Raw genomic sequence first — 23,676 nt, forward strand, 5'->3', positions numbered from 1 at the left:
AATGTTTCCAGGTGTCTTCATAACATGTCTGTGAAAGTTCCAACCTCCAAAAGACCAATCACAAGATTTGCCTGACTGTTGATGAAAGTACAATAAATGTATATCATGGTTTATTTTACCAAAATAAATTTACAAATATGTATTTATTCATTATATATAATTGGTAGGTTTTAATTTAATCATATTACAATAATGACTCATTTTAATAAATACAATACCTCATGAATGTATATTTTAGTTACCACCAGTGTTTTACATTCATTCCCTTTTGCATTCATTTCACACAGTTGTACACCAAACAACAACTACACTTTTAACCTACCGTGTATTTTTGAAATGATGAGCCAACTTTGACACCGAGCTCCGCCCTACATTAGATGGAGACCAAAAGTTGCTCGTGCTACTGTACCTAACAGAGAGATGACTAAACCTTTCTGTAGCATCTTACAATTTGAAATGTGATTAGAAAACAAAACAGGAGTGCTTTGCTGCTGTTTCTAATTGGCTTCCAAAAAACACACCAAACTTGGTTTTTCAATGGTTCCCCCGTGTATTTAGGATATTCCGTACGTAGTGGTGTCAGTGTCACGTGATGTGAGGTGCGTAATTTGGACCCAAACGCAGACAAGACATGAAACAGAGTCTGCATATTGCAAAAATACAAAGTAACAATACAGAGCGGTGCTGGTTCCAGATGGCCTTGAATAAAAACACTTGACTGAGCGAGCAGGGCTGGATGCATGGAAGCAACCTCAAACACGTGGAAAAACAAGTTTGCATGAAGTGTAGGCTTAGGAACTCTCAACGTGCTGATAGAAACTTCAGCGCTCTGATTAAAGTGTCACTGAGCAACACAGGTACAATTCTATATGACAAAACAAAAGAAAGGATTATATAACAAAATAAGAGTGACGAGAGAAAGTAAGAGTAACTAACACAGGTCCATAAGTGAATAATAAGGATGAGTTTCACCATGAAGTTGACGGGGCGGATGGGTGAGATGTTTCAACCACACCCAGCGTGACATAAAAAAATAAAAAAATAAAACTCTCAGGGTAAAATCGGCGGTGTTTCAATCAACTCACATCGTCCTGCATTGAGGAGAAGTCATGCGAGCCCACGTCGTCTTCCTGCTGCTGGCGCTGGCGGTCGTGCCTGCCTGTTTCACGCTTGCCGATGGTATGCTTCCCGTTTCTTATAGGGACACAATGTGAACAAATACGGGGGTACACATTATTTGAGAGGCTGGAAAACTCGACGGTATACATAATACTGAGACGTGAATGTGTACTTTTCTTCCAACAGAGAGCAAGATCGAAGGTGTGGCTCAGGTTGAGAATGTGAATGAAGGTGAGTCATTAAATTTACCAATTTGATGTGATCTATCAGGGTTGGGGAATCCAGGTCCAGAAAGTAAAAACCCTGAAACAGTTTGACTTTAGCCACAGGTGCTTCTATTTAACTGGCAGGTAAACGAGCTCATAGCACCTGTTGAGTGGCCATTTGCCATTTTGCATGACCCTTCTATTAATTAAGCAGTATGTATCGTTCAAATTTGTTCCATTGGCGATTAACATTCGTTTGGGGTTAACTGTAAGTTTTCATTGGGTGCCATCATGTTGGCACTTGAGATTTTGCAACAAAATCTGAAGTACACCTGTCCAAAAATGTCTGATTTAAAATGGCAAACGACCAAACCTTTCCAGGCATGAGTTCTTGAGACTTTGATGTGTGCCTACTCATGATGTACCAAATGCCAACTGCAATTGACCTAATTGCCTTAATTGAATTAAACAACTGAGGCCTGCAAAAACTTGACTCAGGAGCTTTGTTATTGTAGTCAATGGCCTTTATTAACAGGCTTTAGACCTGCAGTCACTGTCATTAAGTCTGTAAATCTCTGTATCTTAATTAAAGTAAATGAGTGAACCATTCACTGCCAATGACGGCCATAGACGTCAAAGATCGATTTTAACTGGACTGGCAGTGAATGAGCTAATAAAATAAATAAATAAATAAATAACAAATAAAAAAAAAGCTAGCCTGTAAGATATTTTTACAAACCAATGACAACAACGAGCAGGAAATCAAGCAACATTTTGTGCTGTTATTGGAGACTTCTGGGGACTCCTGAGACTTCCTCAGAGAACCACACTGCATATAAACTGCAAATGAATGTTGGAACTTGATGTTTTAACCATATAAACAATTTCTTTTGCAGTTGAAGGGATGGTGGAGTACCACCACATGGCCCCACCAGGCTTCCGATCAAGACGAGAAACACAGGACCGAAAAGACAACGTGGCAAAAGTCCACATGCCTCCAGGCTAACCTGCAGAATATGTACAAGATCGCAGATAATTTGATGTCAAATTCTGAGGAAGATTCCAAGAAAAAGTTTTAAATCTGACAATAAAGTTTTCTTGGCCTAAAATTTCTTGCATTTGAAAAGTTGTCTTTGTAACTATCTTCATCACTATAAAACTCATTACAAACACATACATTTTGGGCAGCATGGTTGTTAGCTTGTGTGGATTTAATTCAGGGTGGACATCTGAGTTTGAACTATTCCGGTTGCAAATGATTCTTGGATTTTGGATTACAATAACTTCAAGTGTTCCCCTCTCACATCATGCCCAGTCTGCTCACGTCCCATCCAGTTATTTATTTAGTTATTGGAAATAAAGCGCCATATATTGTCCTGCCAGTTTGTCTTCCTGCACGTTTCTCCGCTTTTGGGTCTACCCATCACACCCCCATCGTAACACTGGTGAGGTTTGAGTCGACAAAATGGCCGTCACGATGCTGCAGTGAACTGTATGCACATTTGTGTCATTCAAATATGCTTGTAAATGTCTATAAGCAATTGTAGTAAGTCACACAATTAAGCTGCTGGCAAGCGTTACGCGAGGTAGCCAACTAAATCACAATTTCAGTATTTCTGTAAGATTATTGTGTTTGTATTGTATTTACCTTCGTCTATCCGTGGCTTCATTGCTCCGGTGTCCGTGACCCGTGACGACAAATTGGCCGCCCCATTCACTTGTCAGTCATTTCCATTATGGCTGTAATCCACGAGTTGTTTTTTTTTATAGTCTTGGTGTAACTTTGCAGCTTATACAGACTTTTCTGGTGGCCGTGTGAGCAGTTGACCTCACCTAGCTTGGCAGTATAGTGGTGCCTGATTCAAAGTCGTGCTTGCATGTCTTGCATGTCCCCTAAATGCTCAGAAGAGCATTTAGCTTTTTCTCCATTTTACAATATTGTGACGAATGAGGACATCACAACTAGTAAATATTGAAAATACTGTTTGTCAGCATGCCCTCATGTAGTGTTCAGGGTAGAACCCAAACTATCCTCCTCGGACTTGGAGCTTAGGAAGCTCTGGTCCAGAACCGCCATACCCAAAATCAGTTTTGTGTGTGAATGCAAACTTTTGATGAACTCCCAAGGTACAGAGGGAAGTTCCGTAATTGGTTCCTGCAGTGTGAAAGCCCCTACAATAGTCAGGCTGGATTGCAGGAGGTGAGCAATCAGGATGACTTTCCGCATGAAGTTGACGGGCCGGATGGGTGAGATGTTTCAAGCACACCCAGCTTGAAAAAAAAAACCCCAACAACCTCAAATTGGCTGTATTTCAATCAACTCACATCGTCCTGCATTGAGGAGAAGTCATGCGAGCCGACGTCGTCTTCCTGCTGTTGGCGCTGGCGGTCGTGCCTGCCTGTTTCATGCTTGCCGATGGTATGCTTCTCATTTCTGTTAGGGACACAATGTAAACAAATATGGGGGTTGAGTACACAGAATTTAGGAGCCTGGAAAGATGTTTACGGACAATTTTTACTTTTCTTCCAACAGAGAGCAAGATTGAAGATATGGCTGAATTTGAGAATGCGAATGAGGGTAAGCCATCAAATTTACCAATTTTCCATCTATTAACATGTGGCCATTTGCCATTTTCATCTAGCAACATGTTGTTATTGGATTCTTCTGGGGACTCCTGAGACTGCCTCAGAGAACCACACTGCATCTGAAGTGCAAATGAATGTTGGAAATTGATGTTTTAACCATATAAACAATTTCTTTGCAGTGGAAGGGATGGTAGAGTACCACCAAATGGGCCCACCGGGCTTCCGATCAAGACGACAAATACAGGACCAAAAAGGCTCTATGGCAAATCAATTGCCTGCAGGAGTCCCTGCAGGATATGTACAACATGGCAGATGATTTCATTTAAATTCTGAGGAAGATTTCAAGAAAGTGTTTTAGATCTGACAATAAACTTTTCTTGGTTTAAACTTTCTTGCACTTGAAAACGTTCTCAGGTGTCTTCGTAACAATCTTCATCACTATGAAACTTATTACAAACACGGGCAGCACGGTTGTGATTTTAATTCCTGTTGGGTATCAACTATTCCGCTTCCAAATGATTCTTGAATTTTGATTCTTTTAGAGACAGGTTCAAAAACAATTTTTAAATTAGGAGTTTCCCAACTATGGCCATCCCACAGCATAGACACAAATGAACATTTGACATGTACTGCAATTCTTGCATTCTACACTGGGTGGCAAACACAAGAAGAAGTCTGTTTGTTTGTTCTGTTCTGTTGTCAACCAATTATACATCATTTCTTGGGGGCCATTGGACAGGCCAAAATCCTGAAAAACCGTTTGACATTTTGCTTGACAACTGATGTTTTTTTTGTTTTTTGTTTTTTTTTAATCATACAGTAAAAACATTCTAGCTTTGCATATCTATTGATATATATATTTTTTTAATTCACATTCATTTCCTTTTGAGTTCATTTCATATGCGCAAGTTCGACACCAGCGCATTGCACCCCATTTTCAAGGCACATTCTTGAAATAATCAGCAAACACGCATCGCTCAACATCAGATAGTAAACAACAAAATTAAAAAGTTGAGCGCACTGACTAAAGTGTCACTTAGTAACTAGTCAGGCTGGAATGCAGGAAGTAAACAAGGATGCCTTTCACCATGAAGTTGACAGGGCGGATGGGTGAGATGTTTCAAGCACACCTGGCGTGATATATATATATATATATATATATATATAAAAAAGAAAAAAACAACAACTCAGCGACATTTCAATCAACTCACATCGTCCTGCATTGAGGAGAAGTCATGCGAGCCCACGTCGTCTTCCTGCTGCTGGCGCTGGCGGTCGTGCCTGCCTGTTTCACGCTTGCCGATGGTATGCTTCCCGTTTCTTATAGGGACACAATGTCAACAAATGGGGGGGTTGAGTACATCGAATTTGGGAGGCTGAAAAACTCGATGGTGTACATAATACTGTCATGTGAATGTTTACTTTTCTTCCAACAGAGAGCGAGATCGAAGATATGGCTCAGTTTGAGAAAGTGAATGAGGGTGAGTCATTCAATTAACCAATTTTCCATGATCTATTAATATGTGGCCATTCGCCATTTTGCATGACCTGTATATTAAATTAAGCAGTACATATCGTTCAAATTTGTTCCATGGACTATTAACATTTGTTTGGGGTTAACGGTGAGTTATTGTTGGGTGCCATCATGTCGGCACTTGGCATTTTGCAACAAAATCTGAAGTACACTTGAAAATCATCCTAAAATGTTTGATTCAAAATGGCAGACTTCTTGTGTCTTTTTGAGCATAGTAACTTTTCTCTGGGTTGATTCATGATAGAAATACCAAATTCCATGTTGCTCAGCAAAATTGGGGTAAAGTTAAAAAATATATTCCAGTTGGAAAAGTTCATATTTAACTAATTTGCTCCCAAAAACCTATAATTATGTTCTATTTTAAGTGTTTTACGTGTCCCAAAGACGTATTTATACTTTTTTTTGTTTGTTTGTTTTTAAATGAGGCTTTGATGCAGCCTCTCAACTGCAAAGAACGGTTGAAGAAATGGTAGTCAATAATCAATGGCCAGCAGGTGGCAGCAGAGCAAAGGAGATCAACAAGGGCCATGTGGAAAAAAAAAGAAGAAGCTCAATTACAATTCTAAATAGATTTGTGAATAATGATAAAATTTAGCTACATTCAAATGCTAATTGCTGCAAAACAGAAACAGATAGAAATATACTTTTTTTCCCTGATGAAAGAAGAGACTTTAATCTTTCGTTTGGTAGGTTTCAAGTTTTTATAGCAATAGAACACAATATTCTGTGGGCCTTGCAAAATCAGTCAAAATCCAGGAAAAGAGCTGGGAGTGAATGAGTTTTAAAGGACCCCTGGAAATCAGCAAAATGAGGCAGGAATAGCTTGTTGAGTAGACATAGTTCAAACTTGATGGCAACCGGACAAAACCAGTTTGTCTATTACCCTGGAACTGTACCAAATGTCCGCTTCAAAACAAAATGGCAGACTTCCAGTCTTTTCGGGTATGAGTTCTTGAGACTTTGATGTGTGCCTACTCATGATTTACCAAATGCCAACTGTAATTTACCTAATTGCCTTACTTGAATGAAACATCTGAGGGCTGCAAAAACCAGATTGAGGAGCTTTGTCATTATACTCAACATGATGGATAGGCCATAGTAATAATACATTAATAATTAATACATGAATAGACTTTAGACCTACAGTAATTGTCATTAAATCTGTAAATCACTGTAGCCTAATTAAATTATATTAGTCAACTCATTCGCTTCCAATGACGGCCATAGACGTCAAATATAAATTTAACTGGGCTAGCAATGAATGAGTTAAAAAAAAAAAAAATCTAACCTGGAAGGTGTTTTTACAAATACCAAGCAAACAACAAACATTAGCAAGACATCTAGCAACATTTTATGGTGTTATTGGAGTCTTCTAACTGTTATTGGAAACATCTAACTGAAAATAAATGATGGAAATTTTATATTTTAACCAAATAAACAATTTCTTTGCAGTTGAAGGGATGGTAGAGTACCACCAAATGGGCCCACATGGCTTCCGATCAAGACGACAAATAAAGGACCAAAAACGCTTCAAGGAAGGACCTCAAGGCAGCCCTGCAGAATATGTACCACACAAACTAGACTAAGTGCAATTTCTGGAGAAATTGCGTGGGAATGCTGAAAGATGAATGAATAAAAAGAATTGAGCAGTACTCACAGAGCTGGTAATGATGATCAGTTGTATGTATGGAAGTGGGCGTGGAAAGTGGGACTTATAAAAAGAAAAATTTAACATCAAATTGTGTGAATACTGTAAGGAGGAAGATTCCTCGGAAGAGTTTTAAATCTGACAATAAACTTTCCTTGGTTAAACTTTGCCTGACTTGTAAAGGTTTCCAGGTGTCTTCTTTATTTACTGCCTTCACCACTATGAAACTAATGACATACACGGGCAGCACGGTTGTGTGAATTTTAATTTCGGTTTGGCATCTAAAATTCTTCTGCTTTGCCACCCACTGTGGAATGCAAGAACTGTAGATGCAGGTATGGACCATGTCAAATGTTCATTTGAGTCAACGCTGTGGGATGGCCATAGTTTTGAAACTCCTGATTGAAAACATGCAAACTAGTTTTTGAACCTGACTCCAGAAGAATCAAAATTCAAGAATTGACATTTTGCTTGTCTACTCTTTGACAATCATCATACATGATTTAAAATTCTAACAAAAAACTTAACGGCGCTCCCAAGGTCATATGTCTTAAAAGCTAATTGAAAACTAGTAATTACTAAAATGTTAAACTTTCAGGTATCTTGTTTTACTTTCAAACAAAAACAAAAGATGCAGAGAGTTCCTAGCAGCATCTCTTATAACGCTAACTGAAAATCTAAATTGTTTCCTGAGTTCAACACAAGTTTTATATGGCTCTAATATCGGCCATCAGACTTTTATTTTTATTTTTATATTTTAAAAAAAAAAGATACCGATATTTGTCAAAATGCCAAATATCGGTGCCGATAATTGACCTGGCTTTGCCTAATATTGTGTAAATTTCACTATCCAGATTTTCTAACATTAATTTCCTTTTGCATTCATTCCATCTGCGCTAATTCGACGCCACCACAGTTCAGGTAAGATAAACGACTCCTCTCCCCATTTTCAAGGCACATCCTTGAAATGATTAGCAAACAAGCACCGGCCAACATTAGATCCCAGACAGCAAGACGACATTGAATCAACGTTGATTTCTCATCCAAATCATCAGTATGGTTGACATTGAAATATGAACAGCATTGAATCAATGTAACATGTGACAATGTAATTTAATATCGACTCAACAGAGGCAGAGCGTCTTGAAACGTTTCTGTGGGTTGCCTCATGATGGAAAGCTACCAAAGGTTGCCAACTTAGAAATGCCCATTTCAAAGAAAATGGCAGACTTCCAGTGACTTTTTGGCAGGTGCCCTTCAGACCTTGATGTGTGCCTACTTGTTGCGTGTGACAAATGAAAAATGTAATTGACATAATTGTCTTAATTGAATTACACACCTGCGACATGAAAGAAGTTTCGAGGTGTGACAGAAAGACAACCAAATTCATGAGATTCCTCATTGTCTTTTCTGTCGACAGTCTGTCTGTCTACAGGGTGAAAATTAACCTTAAAAGTTAAAGCAAAAACATTAGACGTGATGGGTATTCTCAACCTGTGTCTATATGCCAAACAAGTTTCAGGTGCTTAAGGAGAAAAGGCTACAGAGGATGAATCCCCCCCAAAAAAATAAATAAATAAATAAAGTGCTTTATGGCAAGTTATCAATAATTTACGAATAGCAACAAGCAAGAAATGTGTCATTATTGGGAACTTCGAGAGACTCCTCAGACTTCCTCCAGAGACCCACTCTGCATCTAGACTACAAATGAATGGTGAAAATGGAGAATTTAATCCATCCATCCATCCATCCATCCATCCAAAAAAGAAAGGCAAGTTTGACCAAGAGGCAAAGGAAGGTGCCCAACCAAGTGCCTGATTAAAACACAATCTACATGTCAAGAGATTCTTCATGTCAAGATTGGGAAAAGGCTCCAATTCAGTGGAAAACTAAAAACTTTGCAAATAACATTCACATGATATCGTTTTGGCTTCTTCGAATTTCATGATTATAAAACGAACGGAATTCCCCAAAATACAAAAAAACAAAAACAAAATAACTTGAGCATCACCATTGAAAAGCAAAGTTGGGTTTTTTTCATTATTTTTCTGAAAATGCAAGCGGGAAGAAAAACACGAGGACAAGTTTGACTTGAATTTGACAGAGTGGATGGTTGAGATGTTTCAAACACCCCCAGGGTGGTATATAAGACCTCCGGCTCAACTCGGTAACATACAACTAGCTCACGTTGTCCTGTGCTGAGAAGCAAAAATCATGAGAGCCCAAATCATATTCCTGCTGCTGGTGCTGCCGGCCGTGCTGGCTCGTTCCAAGGGAGGTCAAGGTATACTTTATATTTCTTCTTGTTGGGACACAATGGAAAGAAATGGGGGGCATGAAGAATTTGGGAAGACTTGATGATGTTTACTTTTTTTCAAACAGTATATTGGCTCGAAGACATAATGAAAGCCGAGGTTGAAGGTGAGTCACCAAAATTATGAATCTGCCATTCACAGTTTTGCGTCACCTGTCGTCTGTCAAGTAGCATTTGATATTTAAATTTGGTAGAAATTTGAGCAAGTATTTAGAATGACTGTCTTTAAATATCTGAGGAAATGTCTCACTTATGATATATATTCAGGCATAATTTGCCATTTCTAAAATAAAAAAAATCAGAGGTATACCTGAACAACTCAGGGGTTTGTGTGATTGCACCTCTACATTTTTTTTTTCTGTAATTATGGACTGCATGTAAAACTGGTTTAAGGGAAGGTCATCGAAATGTTGACACCATTGCACATGCTATGACAAAAATGCAACTTCTTCACAATTTTGCCTCAAGTGTGTTTGAATTCAAGGGAGACAGACCGCTTGTGTCTTTTCATCATGACCTCTACACACGCCAAGCGAAACGGCTTGGAGGCCATTTTATTTTTTCTTACATCACAGCGCACCTGTTTTCTGGGTTTGAGCCAGGATTTATCGTTATCAGTAGATAAGTGGCAAAATGACCACATCCTGAGATGGACAAAAATGGATGGATTTTACTGCTTAACTTATATTCCACAAATCAGAATTATTTGGGGTTTTTAAAAACCTGAACTATCCTATTTGCATTTTTTTGTGCATGCTTATATGATCTGTCAAAACCAGAATATTGCACATAATTTGGGTTTTGAAAGGGTGACTGACTGCATGTAAACATATTCTGTGAGAGATACTTCAAATCCACAATACAGAGCCGATAATCTCACAGTCTTGGTAACTTTGAAGATTGGAATTTAGTTTAGCCCTAAATTATGTTATGTTAATCTTCAGTAATCTTCAGTAATCTGTAATATTCAGAGATGATCACACTTAATTGTTGTTTTACAATTCAGAGAGCAGGATGGGAAACAAACATTTCATTGTCTTGATAATAGAAAATGCCCAACAGCCACAGGGGCTGGCAAACTAACGTGGATCGGATTCATGAGATGATATAGTATACAAGTAGTTGTAGCGTCCATCATGGACGGATGTCTGACACTCAAGTGTGTTCATGACAAAGCCTTCAAAAGAGAGTGTCGCTAAATGTGGCTGTCAGACTGTGATTGGCTGCCATACTAGACTGTGATTGGCCGACACCGAATACTGTGATTTACTGACAGACTGTGACAAAATAAGTGTAAAATGGCTGCTTCGTAGCTTTTGAGCATGGACTCTACACTTTTGTCAGCCTATTGATGACATGTCAAAGTGACATTTGTGGCATTTTTTTTAAGAACTTTTTTTTTCTCCCCCCCAATCTTTCAGCACAAGAGGGTTCGGTTAACAAGGAGCCACTGATGACAGGTGCGTCACCACATCGTCTGTATTAATTGTTAGCATTTAATTTGTCAAAGCTCGTCAGGAGACTAATGAAAGGTCGTCCTGATAATCGATCTGTATTTACAATGCAAATGAATGGTGAAGAAAAAAAAAAGATTTTAAAATCTCTATAATTTGCAGTTGAAGAAGTGGAAGAGTCCGACGAAGGGTCAGGGGAAGGATTTCAACCGGGAGCCCAATCAGCACGCCTTGTAGAGCTCCTCCGAAGGTTCCTCACCGCAAGTCACAGAGGAGGCCGCAACAACACGGGATGATTTTGAGAACAGTGATGAGGAAGAAGTGGCTGGGGAGAGGGAAGTCTGGGCTTCACTGCTAACGCTGCTACCCTTGCGACCCGACCCCGGATAAGCGGGAGCAAATGGATGGATTATGAGGAACATTCCAGAGAAGAGTTTCAAACCTCACAATAAAATGTTCTTTGGCTTATGCATTTGAAAAGGTTCCCATGTGTCTTCATAACATGTCTGTGAAAGCTTTTGTCAAAATAACCCAAGGATCTTGGTCGATCAGGGATGGGCAACTTAAGTTCTGGAGGGGCCTCAATTTTTCATTATCAGTGCTAGTGGGGGCCCCATATCGGACAACACCAACCAGATCGATGACAAAAAATGCTATTTTAAACATGTACAAAATACATGCATATGTGCTCTTTATAGATTTCATGTTTGATAATACTTTTTTTTTTTCAAAATCAAGTCACTCAAATAATTTTTTAAAATAATATTAAGCTAACTATTTTCATCCTGCATATCATTCCAAATCCCCAAGAAATTATTAGGCCGATTTTTTTTTTGGAGTATGGGGCTGTACATTAAGCACAACTAAGATATCTCTGCCATCCAGTGGTTATTGGTGATATTACACCTTCAAACTGTAGCCGACCCCTGCACATTCACAGTTCAGCAATTAAAACCTGTGTCATTTGCCTGCATTGTACTACAGTACTAACTTTCCACACTGGGTGGCAGAGTAGAGTATGACGTTTCATCTCATCGCTCACTTTTTTATTTATTTTTTATTTATTTTTTTGCTTTCAACAATTACACATCCTTTGGTAGGGCCACTGGACAGCCCAACCCCACTAGCTACCACCAAATTCTGTCAATTTATGAGCTTATTACCGAATTGTTTTTTAACTATACAGTAACTATGAAAATAAACATAACTAAACCTACGTTTGCATATGACATTGATTTGACATACTGCTGTAGCAGCTGATAATTTGAAATGTGATGAGAAAAGAAGACAGGAGTGTTTTTATGCTGTTTCTCATGACATTCCCAAATACGCACCAAACTTGTTTTTATATTGTTACTTAGCATTTTGTATTTCGCATATTGTATGTATATACTGCACATACTGTCGTGCAAGCAGGAAGTAAACAATGAGAACAAAGTTGACGGGGCAGATAGTTGAGATGTTTGAAACACACCCAGAGTGGGGAAAAAACAACAACCTCCGATTCAAATCGGTGGCATAACAGCGAGCTCACATTGTCATTGCATTGTGAAGAAGAAATCATGAGGGCGCACGTCGTCTTGCTGCTGCTGGCGCTGGTGGCCGTGCCTACCTGTTTAATGGACGCTTTCGGTATGCTAACGATTTATTTTGGGGGGAATTTGGAAGGCTCAAAAACCTGATACACAATACGTGACGTGAACGTTTACTTTTTTTTCCAACAGAGAGCGAAACTGAAGAGACCGAAGAGGAAGTGGTTGAGGGTGAGTCATCAATTTACTAAACCACTATGAGCTGCAAGCATTCCACATTTTGCACCACCCATCTATAGAGCAGTTCATTTCGTTCAAATTTGTTACATGGATTTTGAAAGTCCATTCATGATTTCTTATAGATGAATAATGGCAGAAAAGTGGGTGACAAATTTTGGGAGGATGGAAAAGTCTGATAGTGTACAAAGCAACGAGGCATGAATGTTTAACTTTCTTCCAACAGGGAAGGAGAACGAAAATGGGGGTGAGTCATCTTCGGGAGCTGAATAATTTTAATATTCCAGGAAGGGAGCTTTGACCTATTCATTTCCAGGGTCGGGAGGAAGTGGCTTTAAGGAGGTGGGACGGTTGTGGCCACCAGACAGGCACTGAATTCTACCAACATCCAGCCACTATTTATCGTTCGTTGCTGGGGAAAGGAAGTGCATAAGGCGACCGGCCCGAAAACGGACCGGTTGTTCGGGAAATTCCCCAAATTCCTGATGGCCGGTCCACCCCTGATTAAATCATCTTTGAAGTACTGTACACTAGGGATGTAACGACATCCAAATATCACGATACGATATTATCACAATATGAAGGTCACAATATGACAATTATCACAAAATTGTAGAGAAGCTGGCATTATATCAAAAAAGGTCCATATTGTAAAAAAAATAATAATAAAAAACCCTGAACACCCCCCCCACACACACACACACACACACTCGCACACACAATTGTGCTTTTGTAGATTAGAGTAATGCATATAAACAACCTATAATATATAATAACACTTAATATTGAGGCACTTATTTGCTAATGCATGCACACATCGAGTTCCTCCACATATTGACCCGGTTCACAAGCATATTACATCTGATCATTTGTGTGGATTTTCATCATAGAAGGGCCAAAACATTCCTTGTGAAAATTAAACTTTGCTAAAAAAACAAAACAAAACAGCCACCAGAGGGTCCTAGACCTGCACATATTGAAATCAACCTCACTTTTTTAACAGATGTGCTGCTTTTAATATCGTGACATGACGACGACCATATTGTGGCAGTTTTAATATCGCAATATCACAATATTGCTGTTATCATTACATCCCTACTGTACAACCAAAAACTGCCAAGATTCCTAAAATTTCTGATTCAAAAAGCAGGGGGGAAAAAGCAAAATGGCAGACTGACTGTCTTTTTGGACTGCATGGTGCCTTGAGACGTTGGTGTGCCTTGACATAATTTTATGTTGCTAAGTAAAACTATCTTGAGGGGATCATTTAAAAAAAAAAAAAAACATTCCAGTTGGAGAAGTTTAAATTTAAAGTACCAAAGGAGATTGTCAAAATGAATCTGGTATGTCCTGTCTACTGTGTCTAGTATACATAATTCAAATTTGATAGGAACCGGACAAAATCTCTAAGATCAGTTAGTCTATGAGACATGCATCAAATGTACAAAATGTCGGCTTCAAAGGCAAGTGGGACACACCCAGTATCTTTTTCCGGTATGTGTTCTTGAGACTCTCGTGTTTGCCTTCTCATGATGTGTCAAATGTGAAATGTAATTAACATAATTGACTACACCTGAGACATACAAAGAGATAACAAGTGCGCCAGACGCCAGACACTCTGGCGTTTCGCTATTGTTTGATTGGTAGGTCTTGTTAAAGTATTTTTAGAATTGAAAACAGTTCTCAGGTGTGTTAATAAAACATCTCTGACTTTCTTCCAGCAAGATACACGAAGCATTCACCCTGGTTGAAGTGACTCCGTTTGGGGAGCACCTGTCATGACTCGGGTCATGCAGGGGGAAATGTTTGGGTCTTGGGGTTGAGTTTGAATTCATGACCTGTTAGTTTCAACTAGTTTTAGGCTGTGTGATGTGATATGATGTTTGGAACTCTCTGTAAGAACTATGTTATGTCAAGAATCTTTAATGGCATTACTGAAGAATCTTTTATGGTTTACGATATTTATTGATGTCAGGAACTATCTGTAAATACTGGGTTAACAGCCAATCAGAGAATTACATGTCAGTACTGGTACTCACATGTCTAGCCACAACCAATGAGATCAATTCACTGTCTATATAAGCTGTCTGAGAAATGTGTGTGTTCGCCGGATTATTGCAAGCTGTTCGCTGTGCTTCTCCACTGCCCAATAGGGGGCTTGACGTGTCGTGATTCTCGATGCATTCTCATTTTTTTTTTAAGTTTAGTCAAGTTATGTGAATAAATAGATAAAATCTTATTTGTGTCTGCGTTTTGGGGCCCTACCTCAGCACGCAACAGTGCCGTCCTGTCTCTGGGCTAGAGTGCTGCAACAAAGTGGTGGGGGATATCAGTATTGGCAACATCAAGACTTTTTCAGTCCCCTCTTGCAATTGTACAGTAATAGAAATTCTTTGTCTATGAGGCCAAAATGACACTAAACATTCTCTCAAAACACAAGACTTCCTGGGTATTTTCAGTCATGTGTGATTATTGTGTGTCGAGTAGCCATGCCTGCCTAGAGTAGACAGACACACCACCTTTCCGGTGCTTAAGGAATACAAGGTTGGGCATGAATTTTCAGAACTAGTGTTTTACGGAAAGTCATCTTTTTTTCTCTCTCTCAATGAACAGCAACGAGCAAGAAATCTAGCAACAAATTTGTGTCGTAATCGGAGACTTCTGGAGACTCCTGAGACTTCCTCAGTGTCACTCTGTATCTAGACTGCAAATGAATGGTGAAAGTGGATATTTTAACCATATAAACAAATGTGCCACAATTTCGTTGCAGTTGAAAAGATGGTAGAGCACCACCAAATGGCCAAGGGAGGATTCCTATCAGGCCTCCGATCAAGACGCCATCTGCAGGACCAAGAAGGCTTCATGGCAAGACTCCAAAAACCTCCATCAGGCTATGGAGGACAAGCCGGGTGATTTTAAGTAAAAATCTGAGGAAGATTCCAAGGCTGAGTTTCAAATCTCACAATAAATTTTTCCTTGGCTTAAGTATTTGAAAAGATTCCCAAGTGTCTTCATAACATGTCTGTGCAGGCTTTCATCGAAATAATCCAAGGATCTTGATTAAAACACACGGGCCACATTAGATTTTGAAAAGGTACAAATTGGCAAGCTCACTGTATTTAGGGTTAATAAAGTTAAAAAGTGTGAAAAAGTGTAAAATGCCATATTTTGAAAAAGAAATTACATAAATATTTCTACTTATCATATATACTGTGGGGCAGCACGGTGGATGACTGGTTAGTACGTCCGCCTCCCAGTACTGAGGACTCGGGTTCGAGCCGAGGCTCCGGCCTTCCTAGGTGGAGTTTGCATGTTCTCCCCGTGCCGGCGTTAGTCTTCTCCGGGTACTCCGGTCCCCTCCCAGATTCCAAAGACACGCGTGGCAGGTTCATTGGGACGCTCTGAATTGTCCCTAGGTGTGATTGTGAGCGTGGATGGTTGTTTGTCTCTCTCCCATTTTCTTGACCGCTTATTCCTCACAAGGGTCGCGGGAGGTGCTGGAACCTATCACAGCTGGCTTTGGGCAGTAGGTGGGGTACACCCTGGACTGGTTGCCAGCCAATCGCAGGGCACACAGAGACGAACAATCATCCACACTCACAAGCACACCTAGGGACAATTTGGAGCGCCCATTCAACCTCCCATGCATGTCTTTGGAATGTGGGAGGAGACCGGAGTACCCGGAGAAGACACACACAGGCACGGGGAGAACATGCAAACTCCACCCAGGAAGGCCGGAGCCTGGACTCGAACCCGAGTCCTCAGAACTGGGAGGCGGACGTGCTAACCAGTGCTGCCCAACCCATATTTAGTCGTATTTAAAATGAATAAGCCTACAGTGTTCCTTCACTTTTTGTGGGTGTTACGTTCCGTGCCCTCCCAAAATAGGTGAATTTCCACACAGTAGCGACGGTTAAAAAACAATTGTTCCACTGCCCCTCCAATAATGCAAATTAGTCACGTTAATGAGCTGTTCTTGCGGAGTTGCGTAAACAACTTGCAGCCTTCTTGAAGTTAATTGCCTAAAATTATCCTCTGCAATTACACTTGTTCTGGAGAAGTGGGTGTGTCGGAAGAATGAGACACACGCATTGTGGATGATTAACTGTGATCTGTTGTAAAAAGAGCTAATCACTGATGGGACACCGGTTCGCTAAGAATTAAAAGAAGTCAAAAAGTAAATGTCAATTTTTTTTCAAACCTATCATAATACGTTTCTTAATTTACAAAATATTTAATATTTTGATTGCGTCCCCGTTGCCATGATGACTCAACGTATCGGGGCTCCATTGAAACAGTCTTTTAAGTCTGGTTGTAACTCCAGGTGCAACTCCTCAGCGTTGATAGAACTGACTGGAATCAGCTGTGCTGAAAACAAAAACTTTTTTTTTTTTTCCCTCACTCACTCGCACAAATACACACACAAACTTACATGGTCTCCCAGGCGGGGAAGCGAACCCACGCCAACCGACACCGATGGCAAGTGACAGTTCCACTTCTCCACCTGGAGTCCTGCTGAAAGCAAAAACGCAGTTTTCTATCTGGGGGTATGTCAACTCGTTCGGGGTTAATCTCAGTTTGTTGAACCTGCTTTGTGAAATACAACCCAGCATTTTTAAGTGATGAGGGAAGTGCTCCTTACTGAAGAGACCAGTTTGATTTTTAAAATTTTCGGTGCTATGCAGTTTAAATGCTGTTTTTAAAATATAGCTGGGAGGGGATCCAAGAACAGGCGGAGGACCAAGAATAGATAGTGGATTATACAAAGTCATTATAAGATAACAAAACCTGATTTGCAAATAACATTCACGTGACGTTGTTGTGGCATCTTATTTCATGATTACAAAACAAACGGAATTCCCCAAAATACAAGAAAACTTGTCATCACCACTGAAAAACAATAGTTTCGGCGTATGTAGATTATACTATTATTATCGAACAAGTTTGACATGAAGTCGATGTAGCATAGTATTTAAGGTTCAAGTCGGTATAACATCCAATGAGTTCCAGTTGTCCTGAGAAGCAGAAATCATGAGCGCCCACATCATATTCCTGCTGCTGGTGCTGCCGGCCGTGTTGGCTCGTTCCATGGGTGGTCGAGGTATGCTCTTGTTCGGACGCAATGGAAAGACATGGGGGGCATGAAAAATTTGGGAGGCCGGAATCCACAGGTATACACATGTATACGGTATACACAGTAATGAGACATTGATGTTTACTTTTCTTCCAACAGAAAATGGGCCCGAAGATGTAATTAAAACTTTGGTTGAAGGTGAGTCATCAAACTTGTGAATCTGCCATTCACAGCAGTTTTGCTTCACCTGACTATCAAGTTGTATTTGATATTCAAATTTGGTAGAAATCAGATTAAAAAAAAAATTCGAGCGACTGCCTTTGAAGTACCCAGAGAAATGCCAAAATGGCTGCTTCAAAGTAAGTGGAGGACTTTTGATGTATTTACTTGCTCATCCATCCATCCATCCATCCATCCGAAATCAATTGGACTTAACGATTTTGTTAAGCCTATTTTGCCGTTTATAGATAGACATTCTTCCTAACGATTTTGTCCAATTGATTAATAAAGTAGCTATCTATCTATCTATCTATCTATCTATCTGATACTTTATTAATCCCCATGGGGGGAATTTAGTTGTCCATCAATAGCATCAGGAAAATAAATAAAATAGACAATAAAAGCAAACATCTCAAAAGTGCTCAATATGTGTAAAAAAAAAAAAAAAAATGCCATAGCTTTCTATAGTTTTCTACAATAAATATTTGTTTTCCAAAAATGTAAAAATACCTGAAATCTTAAACTTTCACATATCTTTGTTTTAAGGTCGAACAAAAACAAATGGTTCAGAAGATTCCAGGGTCAGTAGCATCTCTTATAAAGTTAACTGAAAATTTTAAGAAATAGCACCCTGATTGTTTTAGATTTACTTAAAAAAAAAAAAAAAAGGCAGACAGAATTTAAAAAAGGCTGATACAATATTCGAAATGCCCAATATCGGATATATCGGTCTATCCCAACCCCCACACATGCCAAAGTCATGTAAAAAAATAATAATAATAAAATAAACATGGACTTGTATCAGTTGAATCTGCATCATTGCACAAATACATTTTCACTGCAATTATGGACTCAAATGCTTGTGAAACTGGTTTAATGTTAAGTCAACCAAACTTTGCCCCAAAAGTCACAGGGGCTGGCAAACTAACATGTTGAAACAGAACTCGTGGTCGGAAGCAGAAGGCTGGAGAACCAGCCACAATAGGCAAGCGTCTGACAATCTGACAATCACTCTGTCATCGACAAAGTCTTAAAAAGAGACTTGTGATTGGCTGTCGGGACAGACTGCGATGGCTTATGTGATTGGCTGACCGACTGTGACCAAAACAAACAAAAAAATGGTAAAATGGCTGTTTTGAAGCTTTTGAGCATGGACACTTTTTGTGGGTCTACTCGTGATGAGACATGCCAAAGTCAAATTACTGACAGATTTTTTTTTTTTTGGGGGGGGGGGGGGGGGGGGCATTTTCAAGACCTCACTTTCCTCTATTCCAACCTTACAGCTCAAGAGGGCTCTGGTGACAAGATAGAGCCACGAATGGCAGGTGAACGAATGGAAGGTGAGTCATCGCGTCATCTGCATGAAATATTTGCATTTAATTTGTCAAGGCTCATCAGAAAATGGAAAAACCATTGTATGGCCCTATTGATATATGAATTGTGGAGCAACACATGTAGACAGACGATATTCTTTCGCCTGAATTTTCAGAAATAGTGTGCTTGATGGCAGGTCGTCAAATTGTTTTCAAAAAACAAACGTATAAAGAACTATCACATGCCGCTTGCACAAAGCCACCACTGGCTAATTTAACCATATACACAAAACCTTCTGTAATTTCTTTGCAGAAACCGATTCAATTCAAGATCGGAAGGAGTCCGACGAAGATAAGGATGAAGAGTATAACAAAGACAATGAGGAAGAGAGTGAGGAGGCCGATGAAGACGATGAGGACGACAACAATGACGAAAAAGATGACAAGGAAGATTTAAAAAAAGATGACGAAGAAGATTTCGAAAAAGATAACGAGGAAGAATTTGAAAAAGATGATGAGGAAGATTTCGACAAAGATGAGGAAGATTTCGAAAAAGATGACGAGAAAGAATTTGACAAAGATGACAAGAAAGATTTAAAAAAAGATGACAAGGAAGATTTCGACAAAGATGATGAGGAAGATTTCGACAAAGATGATGAGGAAGATTTCGACAAAGATGACGAGGAAGATTTCGACAAAGATGACGAGGAAGATTTCTACAAAGATGATGAGGAAGATTTCGAAAAAGATGACGAGGAAGATTTCGACAAAGATGACGAGGAAGATTTCGACAAAGATGACGAGGAAGATTTCGACAAAGATGACGAGGAAGATTTCGACAAAGATGACGAGGAAGATTTCGACAAAGATGACGAGGAAGGTTTCGACAAAGATGATGAGGAAGATTTCGACAAAGATGATAAGGAAGATTTCGACAAAGATGACGAGGAAGATTTCGACAAAGATGACGAGGAAGATTTCGACAAAGATGACGAGGAAGATTTCGACAAAGATGACGAGGAAGATTTCGACAAAGATGATGAGGAAGATTTCTACAAAGATGACGAGGAAGATTTCGACAAAGATGACGAGGAAGATTTCTACAAAGATGATGAGGAAGATTTCGAAAAAGATGACGAGGAAGAGCTTGATGAAGATGACGAGAAAGAGTTCGATAAAGATGATGAGGAAGATTCCAAAAAAGATGACGAGAAAGAATTTGATGAAGACGATGAGGAAGAGCTTGATCTTGAGTAAGAATGACATTAGAATGAGGACGATGAGGGCATATGAGAAGCTCCAGTGTTTACCACTTTTGTCTCAAAAAGCCTCTTTTTGTTATCAGGCCACAACTGAAATTCTGTGGGCAAAAACAAAATGTGATGTAATAGTAACAAAACAGCCCTGCGATTGGCTGGCAACCAGTCCGGGGTGTCCCCCGCCTACTGCCCACAGCCAGCTGAGATAGGCGCCAGCAGTTCACCCCCCGCGACCCTTGTGAGGAATAAGTGGTCAAGAAAATGGATGGATGGATAGTAATAAAACAACAGTTTTGAGCTAATTATATTTATACTTGACAGTGTTTAATTGATGACTGGACTTTAACCCATCAAAATTGATCATATATCATGATAAAGGTGACAGTTCGAATTTACAGCAATTCTATGGTGTGTTCATGTCTGTGTTGTTTGTTAAACTTATGAACTTGTATTTCTGATTATGTTTATACTTCCCACCATTTAGAACAATTATATTAGAGGTGCAAATGTGATCATGACATATCACAATTCCAGAGCTCCTAGAATGACAAATATTTCAGAAATTCTTCAAGGGTGTGTAAACTAATGAGCATAACTACGCAAATGTAGCTATAACAACGAGGCTACTTAAATATATCACACAATAAATAGGTAGACATGATGATTTTCCGTAGTCTGGCTTCAAGGTTTTGTTTTGTTTTCAATCCGGACCCTTTTAAATTTTAGTTGCTCTCTCGATTCCTTTTTCTTTTGTTTGGGATATACTTTTTTTTTTTAAGAGTTAAAACTAAACAAAAAAGGGACAAAGGATAGGATAAGGATATTTTTTTTAATACATGAAAACTGTTTCACAATGACTCATTTTGCTTTTACTTTCTATTACAATATCCCTTCTGTTACGTGTTTATATGTTAATGAAACAAACAAAGCCTATCTGCATATGAAATCGGGTGGAAAAGTGCTCTATAAATAAAGTAGCCTACCATTTATTCATAGCCTTACAAATTAAGGCTAAAACCTTTGAATGGTTCAAAGTAGAGCTGTGCAATTAATCGAAATCCAAATAATTCTAAATATTACACTCACAAATACAAAATTGGCATAATCGTACACACAAATGAAAGATTATTAACTGATTTTGAGTTGTTTAAATTTATAATTGCACCTATTTCTTTTTTTTTTCAATTGACTAATTTAATAAATCGTGTTTGTTCCAAAAGGAACTTACGTAATTATAGTGTTTCAAATAATTTTATTTGTCATCATATCTTTATACATCACTGAATGGTTTGTGTCAGGAATATATTCAAGAAATGCTGACTGAGTACAAACCCAGCAGGGCTCTTTGGCCAACTCGTGGAACCAAGAGTTCGAAGCAAACATGGTGAAGCTGCATTTATCTGTTATGCTGCACACAAATGGAATAGGCTGCCAACAGAAGTGACGTCAGCCCCCGAGTGTAAATGCTTTTAAATCAGGGTTGAAAATTTTGCTTTTTTTCCATACCTTTGATTAAGGACTTTTAAACAGCTTTAATTCATCATGTTTTTCCATTTCAATTATTATTTTTATTTTAAACTTCCTTATGCTAAATGTTTTTAAAGTTTGCTGTATAGTTTAACATTGTCAGTTTATGTTCTTTTAGTCATTTTGTAACCTACTTTTGTTTTCTCTTCTTTGCTCCGAATTTTGTTAACTACTGTGGGGTTTTTTTATGCTTATGTGTTGTCTTTCCTTGTGTAAAGCACATTGAGTTGCTTTGTGAATTAAATGTGCGATACAAATAAACTTGCCTTGCCTTACTCCCAAGCATGTACTGTGGGAATTTAGCTGTGACAATGTAAAATGAAAATACTTTCAAAATGATCTCTAATTGTTGCCATGGAAATTTGGCATAATAAACAAAAAACTAAACTCGCTTAGCAGAAGTCATTTTCATGGCATGTTCGTGTGACACCCTTATTGCCATTGTGGTTAGACAACGAAAAAGGATTGCTTTGTTGTGGACTCACGGCAATTGAGAAAACATACAGAACTTGTTTTTAAATGGCTCCCTGTGCATGTACTTTTATTTTTGTTGTTGTGTGCAAGGTAGGGAAAAAAAAAGGATGATTAATTGCCTGGTTCACACGGCAGGGGAGTTGGCCCGAATGTACACTCCCGGCAATCGTAAGGACACGCAAACAATAATCTTAACAGATAATCCTGCCGTGTGTCGGCTCATACCGATATCGGCCCTTAGAAGGACCTCTGACTTAAAACCGGGGATATTCAACATGTTGTTTTGGTCCGACTTTGCTCCGTGTGCACAGTGCCCCGAGGACAAACCACTGCACAGCCGGTTGACTGTGATGTGCAGACAATTGTGGAGAATCCAAAATCAATACAGTCATGACATAGCAGAAACTCCGCGCTTGCACTATAACACTCCTTTTTTTTTAATTTAATTTGATTTTTTATCCACACTCACACATATTAGACGAATAAACGTGGTCTCCGGGTGTGGAGGGAAGCACCTAGGCCTACAGATGCCTCGCCAACCAGACCCCATTCACACGCCTTTAAAAACACCTTTTCTTTTTATGCCATTTTTTTCGGCTGAAAACCAGACATTTTTTTTTTTATTTAACCTTTATTTAACCAGGATAGTCCCGTTGAGATTAAGAACCTCTTTTTCAAGGGAGTCCTGGCCAAGAGGCAGCAAAACAGTTTTCATTACAGTTACAAATAAAAGTTTCACTTACAATCACATAAAAATTATATAAAACAGTTACAAATCAATGAGGCGTGAGACATGTTTGTTGACTTGGAAACCCAATTAATCTCAACAGGTTTTGCGAGACTTCTGGTCTCATTCATGAATGAACTCGGTTGGTGTGTGGTGTGTTGATTGCGCAGTGTGACTGCACACCACACACGGAACGTTCAAAACTGTTACTTCCGTGACTTTTTTTTCTCTTCATGTGGCTCTCACAATTTGGAAGTCGGCCGACTATCTTAAAATCATGCCATGTGAACCAGTCGTTAATAGGTGGGTGGTTGAGATGTTCGTGACACACCCAGCTTTGATATAAAAGACTTTAGTTCATATCAAGTGGTATGACATTGACATGCATTGAGAAGAAGAAATCATGAGACCCCACATCGTCTTCCTGCTGCTGGCGCTGGTGGCCATGCCCAC

At 39.2% G+C, this 23,676-nt stretch overlaps 2 protein-coding genes and 5 long non-coding RNA genes across 9 annotated transcripts in view; 5 read left to right on the plus strand and 2 right to left on the minus strand.

The window, feature by feature from the left end:
• The window catches only part of LOC144001459 (arylsulfatase I), a 44,787-nt gene extending 43,590 nt beyond the window's left edge, over positions 1 to 1,197 (minus strand). For both annotated transcript variants that reach the window (XM_077495792.1, XM_077495791.1), the window contains exon 1: positions 1,086 to 1,197. The gene's annotated coding sequence lies outside the window, so the exon portion shown is untranslated. The remainder of the gene's footprint in view (positions 1 to 1,085) is intronic.
• On the plus strand, positions 1,061 to 2,443 carry LOC144001464 (uncharacterized). Its single transcript, XR_013278492.1, has 3 exons — positions 1,061 to 1,179; positions 1,306 to 1,350; positions 2,222 to 2,443. It is a non-coding gene; the product is annotated as an uncharacterized LOC144001464 (long non-coding RNA).
• A 1,196-nt stretch (positions 2,444 to 3,639) lies between these two features.
• Positions 3,640 to 4,316, plus strand: LOC144000990 (uncharacterized). The gene is made up of 3 exons (XR_013278349.1): positions 3,640 to 3,744; positions 3,859 to 3,903; positions 4,091 to 4,316. It is a non-coding gene; the product is annotated as an uncharacterized LOC144000990 (long non-coding RNA).
• LOC144000991 (uncharacterized) overlaps positions 3,667 to 23,676 on the minus strand; it is an 89,063-nt gene continuing 69,053 nt past the window's right edge. The window contains exons 3-4 of the long non-coding RNA XR_013278350.1: positions 5,123 to 5,231; positions 3,667 to 3,759 (exon numbers count right to left, since the gene is read on the minus strand). This is a non-coding gene — a long non-coding RNA (uncharacterized LOC144000991). The remainder of the gene's footprint in view (positions 3,760 to 5,122; positions 5,232 to 23,676) is intronic.
• On the plus strand, positions 5,009 to 7,279 carry LOC144000989 (uncharacterized). The gene is made up of 3 exons (XR_013278348.1): positions 5,009 to 5,216; positions 5,348 to 5,392; positions 6,898 to 7,279. It is a non-coding gene; the product is annotated as an uncharacterized LOC144000989 (long non-coding RNA).
• Positions 12,351 to 15,618, plus strand: LOC144001811 (uncharacterized). Of its 2 annotated transcripts, XR_013278606.1 has the most exons (4): positions 12,351 to 12,493; positions 12,586 to 12,624; positions 12,857 to 12,877; positions 15,401 to 15,618. It is a non-coding gene; the product is annotated as an uncharacterized LOC144001811 (long non-coding RNA). The 2 variants fall into 2 exon arrangements; XR_013278607.1 differs by lacking the exon at positions 12,857 to 12,877.
• On the plus strand, positions 16,373 to 22,304 carry LOC144001577 (uncharacterized). Its single transcript, XM_077496039.1, has 3 exons — positions 16,373 to 17,902; positions 19,207 to 19,263; positions 19,550 to 22,304. Exons 1-3 carry the CDS (start codon positions 17,842 to 17,844, stop codon positions 20,491 to 20,493), a joined length of 1,062 nt encoding a protein of 353 aa, XP_077352165.1. The 5' UTR covers positions 16,373 to 17,841; the 3' UTR covers positions 20,494 to 22,304.

Source organism: Festucalex cinctus, chromosome 14 (assembly GCF_051991245.1).
Source record: "Festucalex cinctus isolate MCC-2025b chromosome 14, RoL_Fcin_1.0, whole genome shotgun sequence".
NCBI classification, from domain to species: domain Eukaryota; kingdom Metazoa; phylum Chordata; class Actinopteri; order Syngnathiformes; family Syngnathidae; genus Festucalex; species Festucalex cinctus.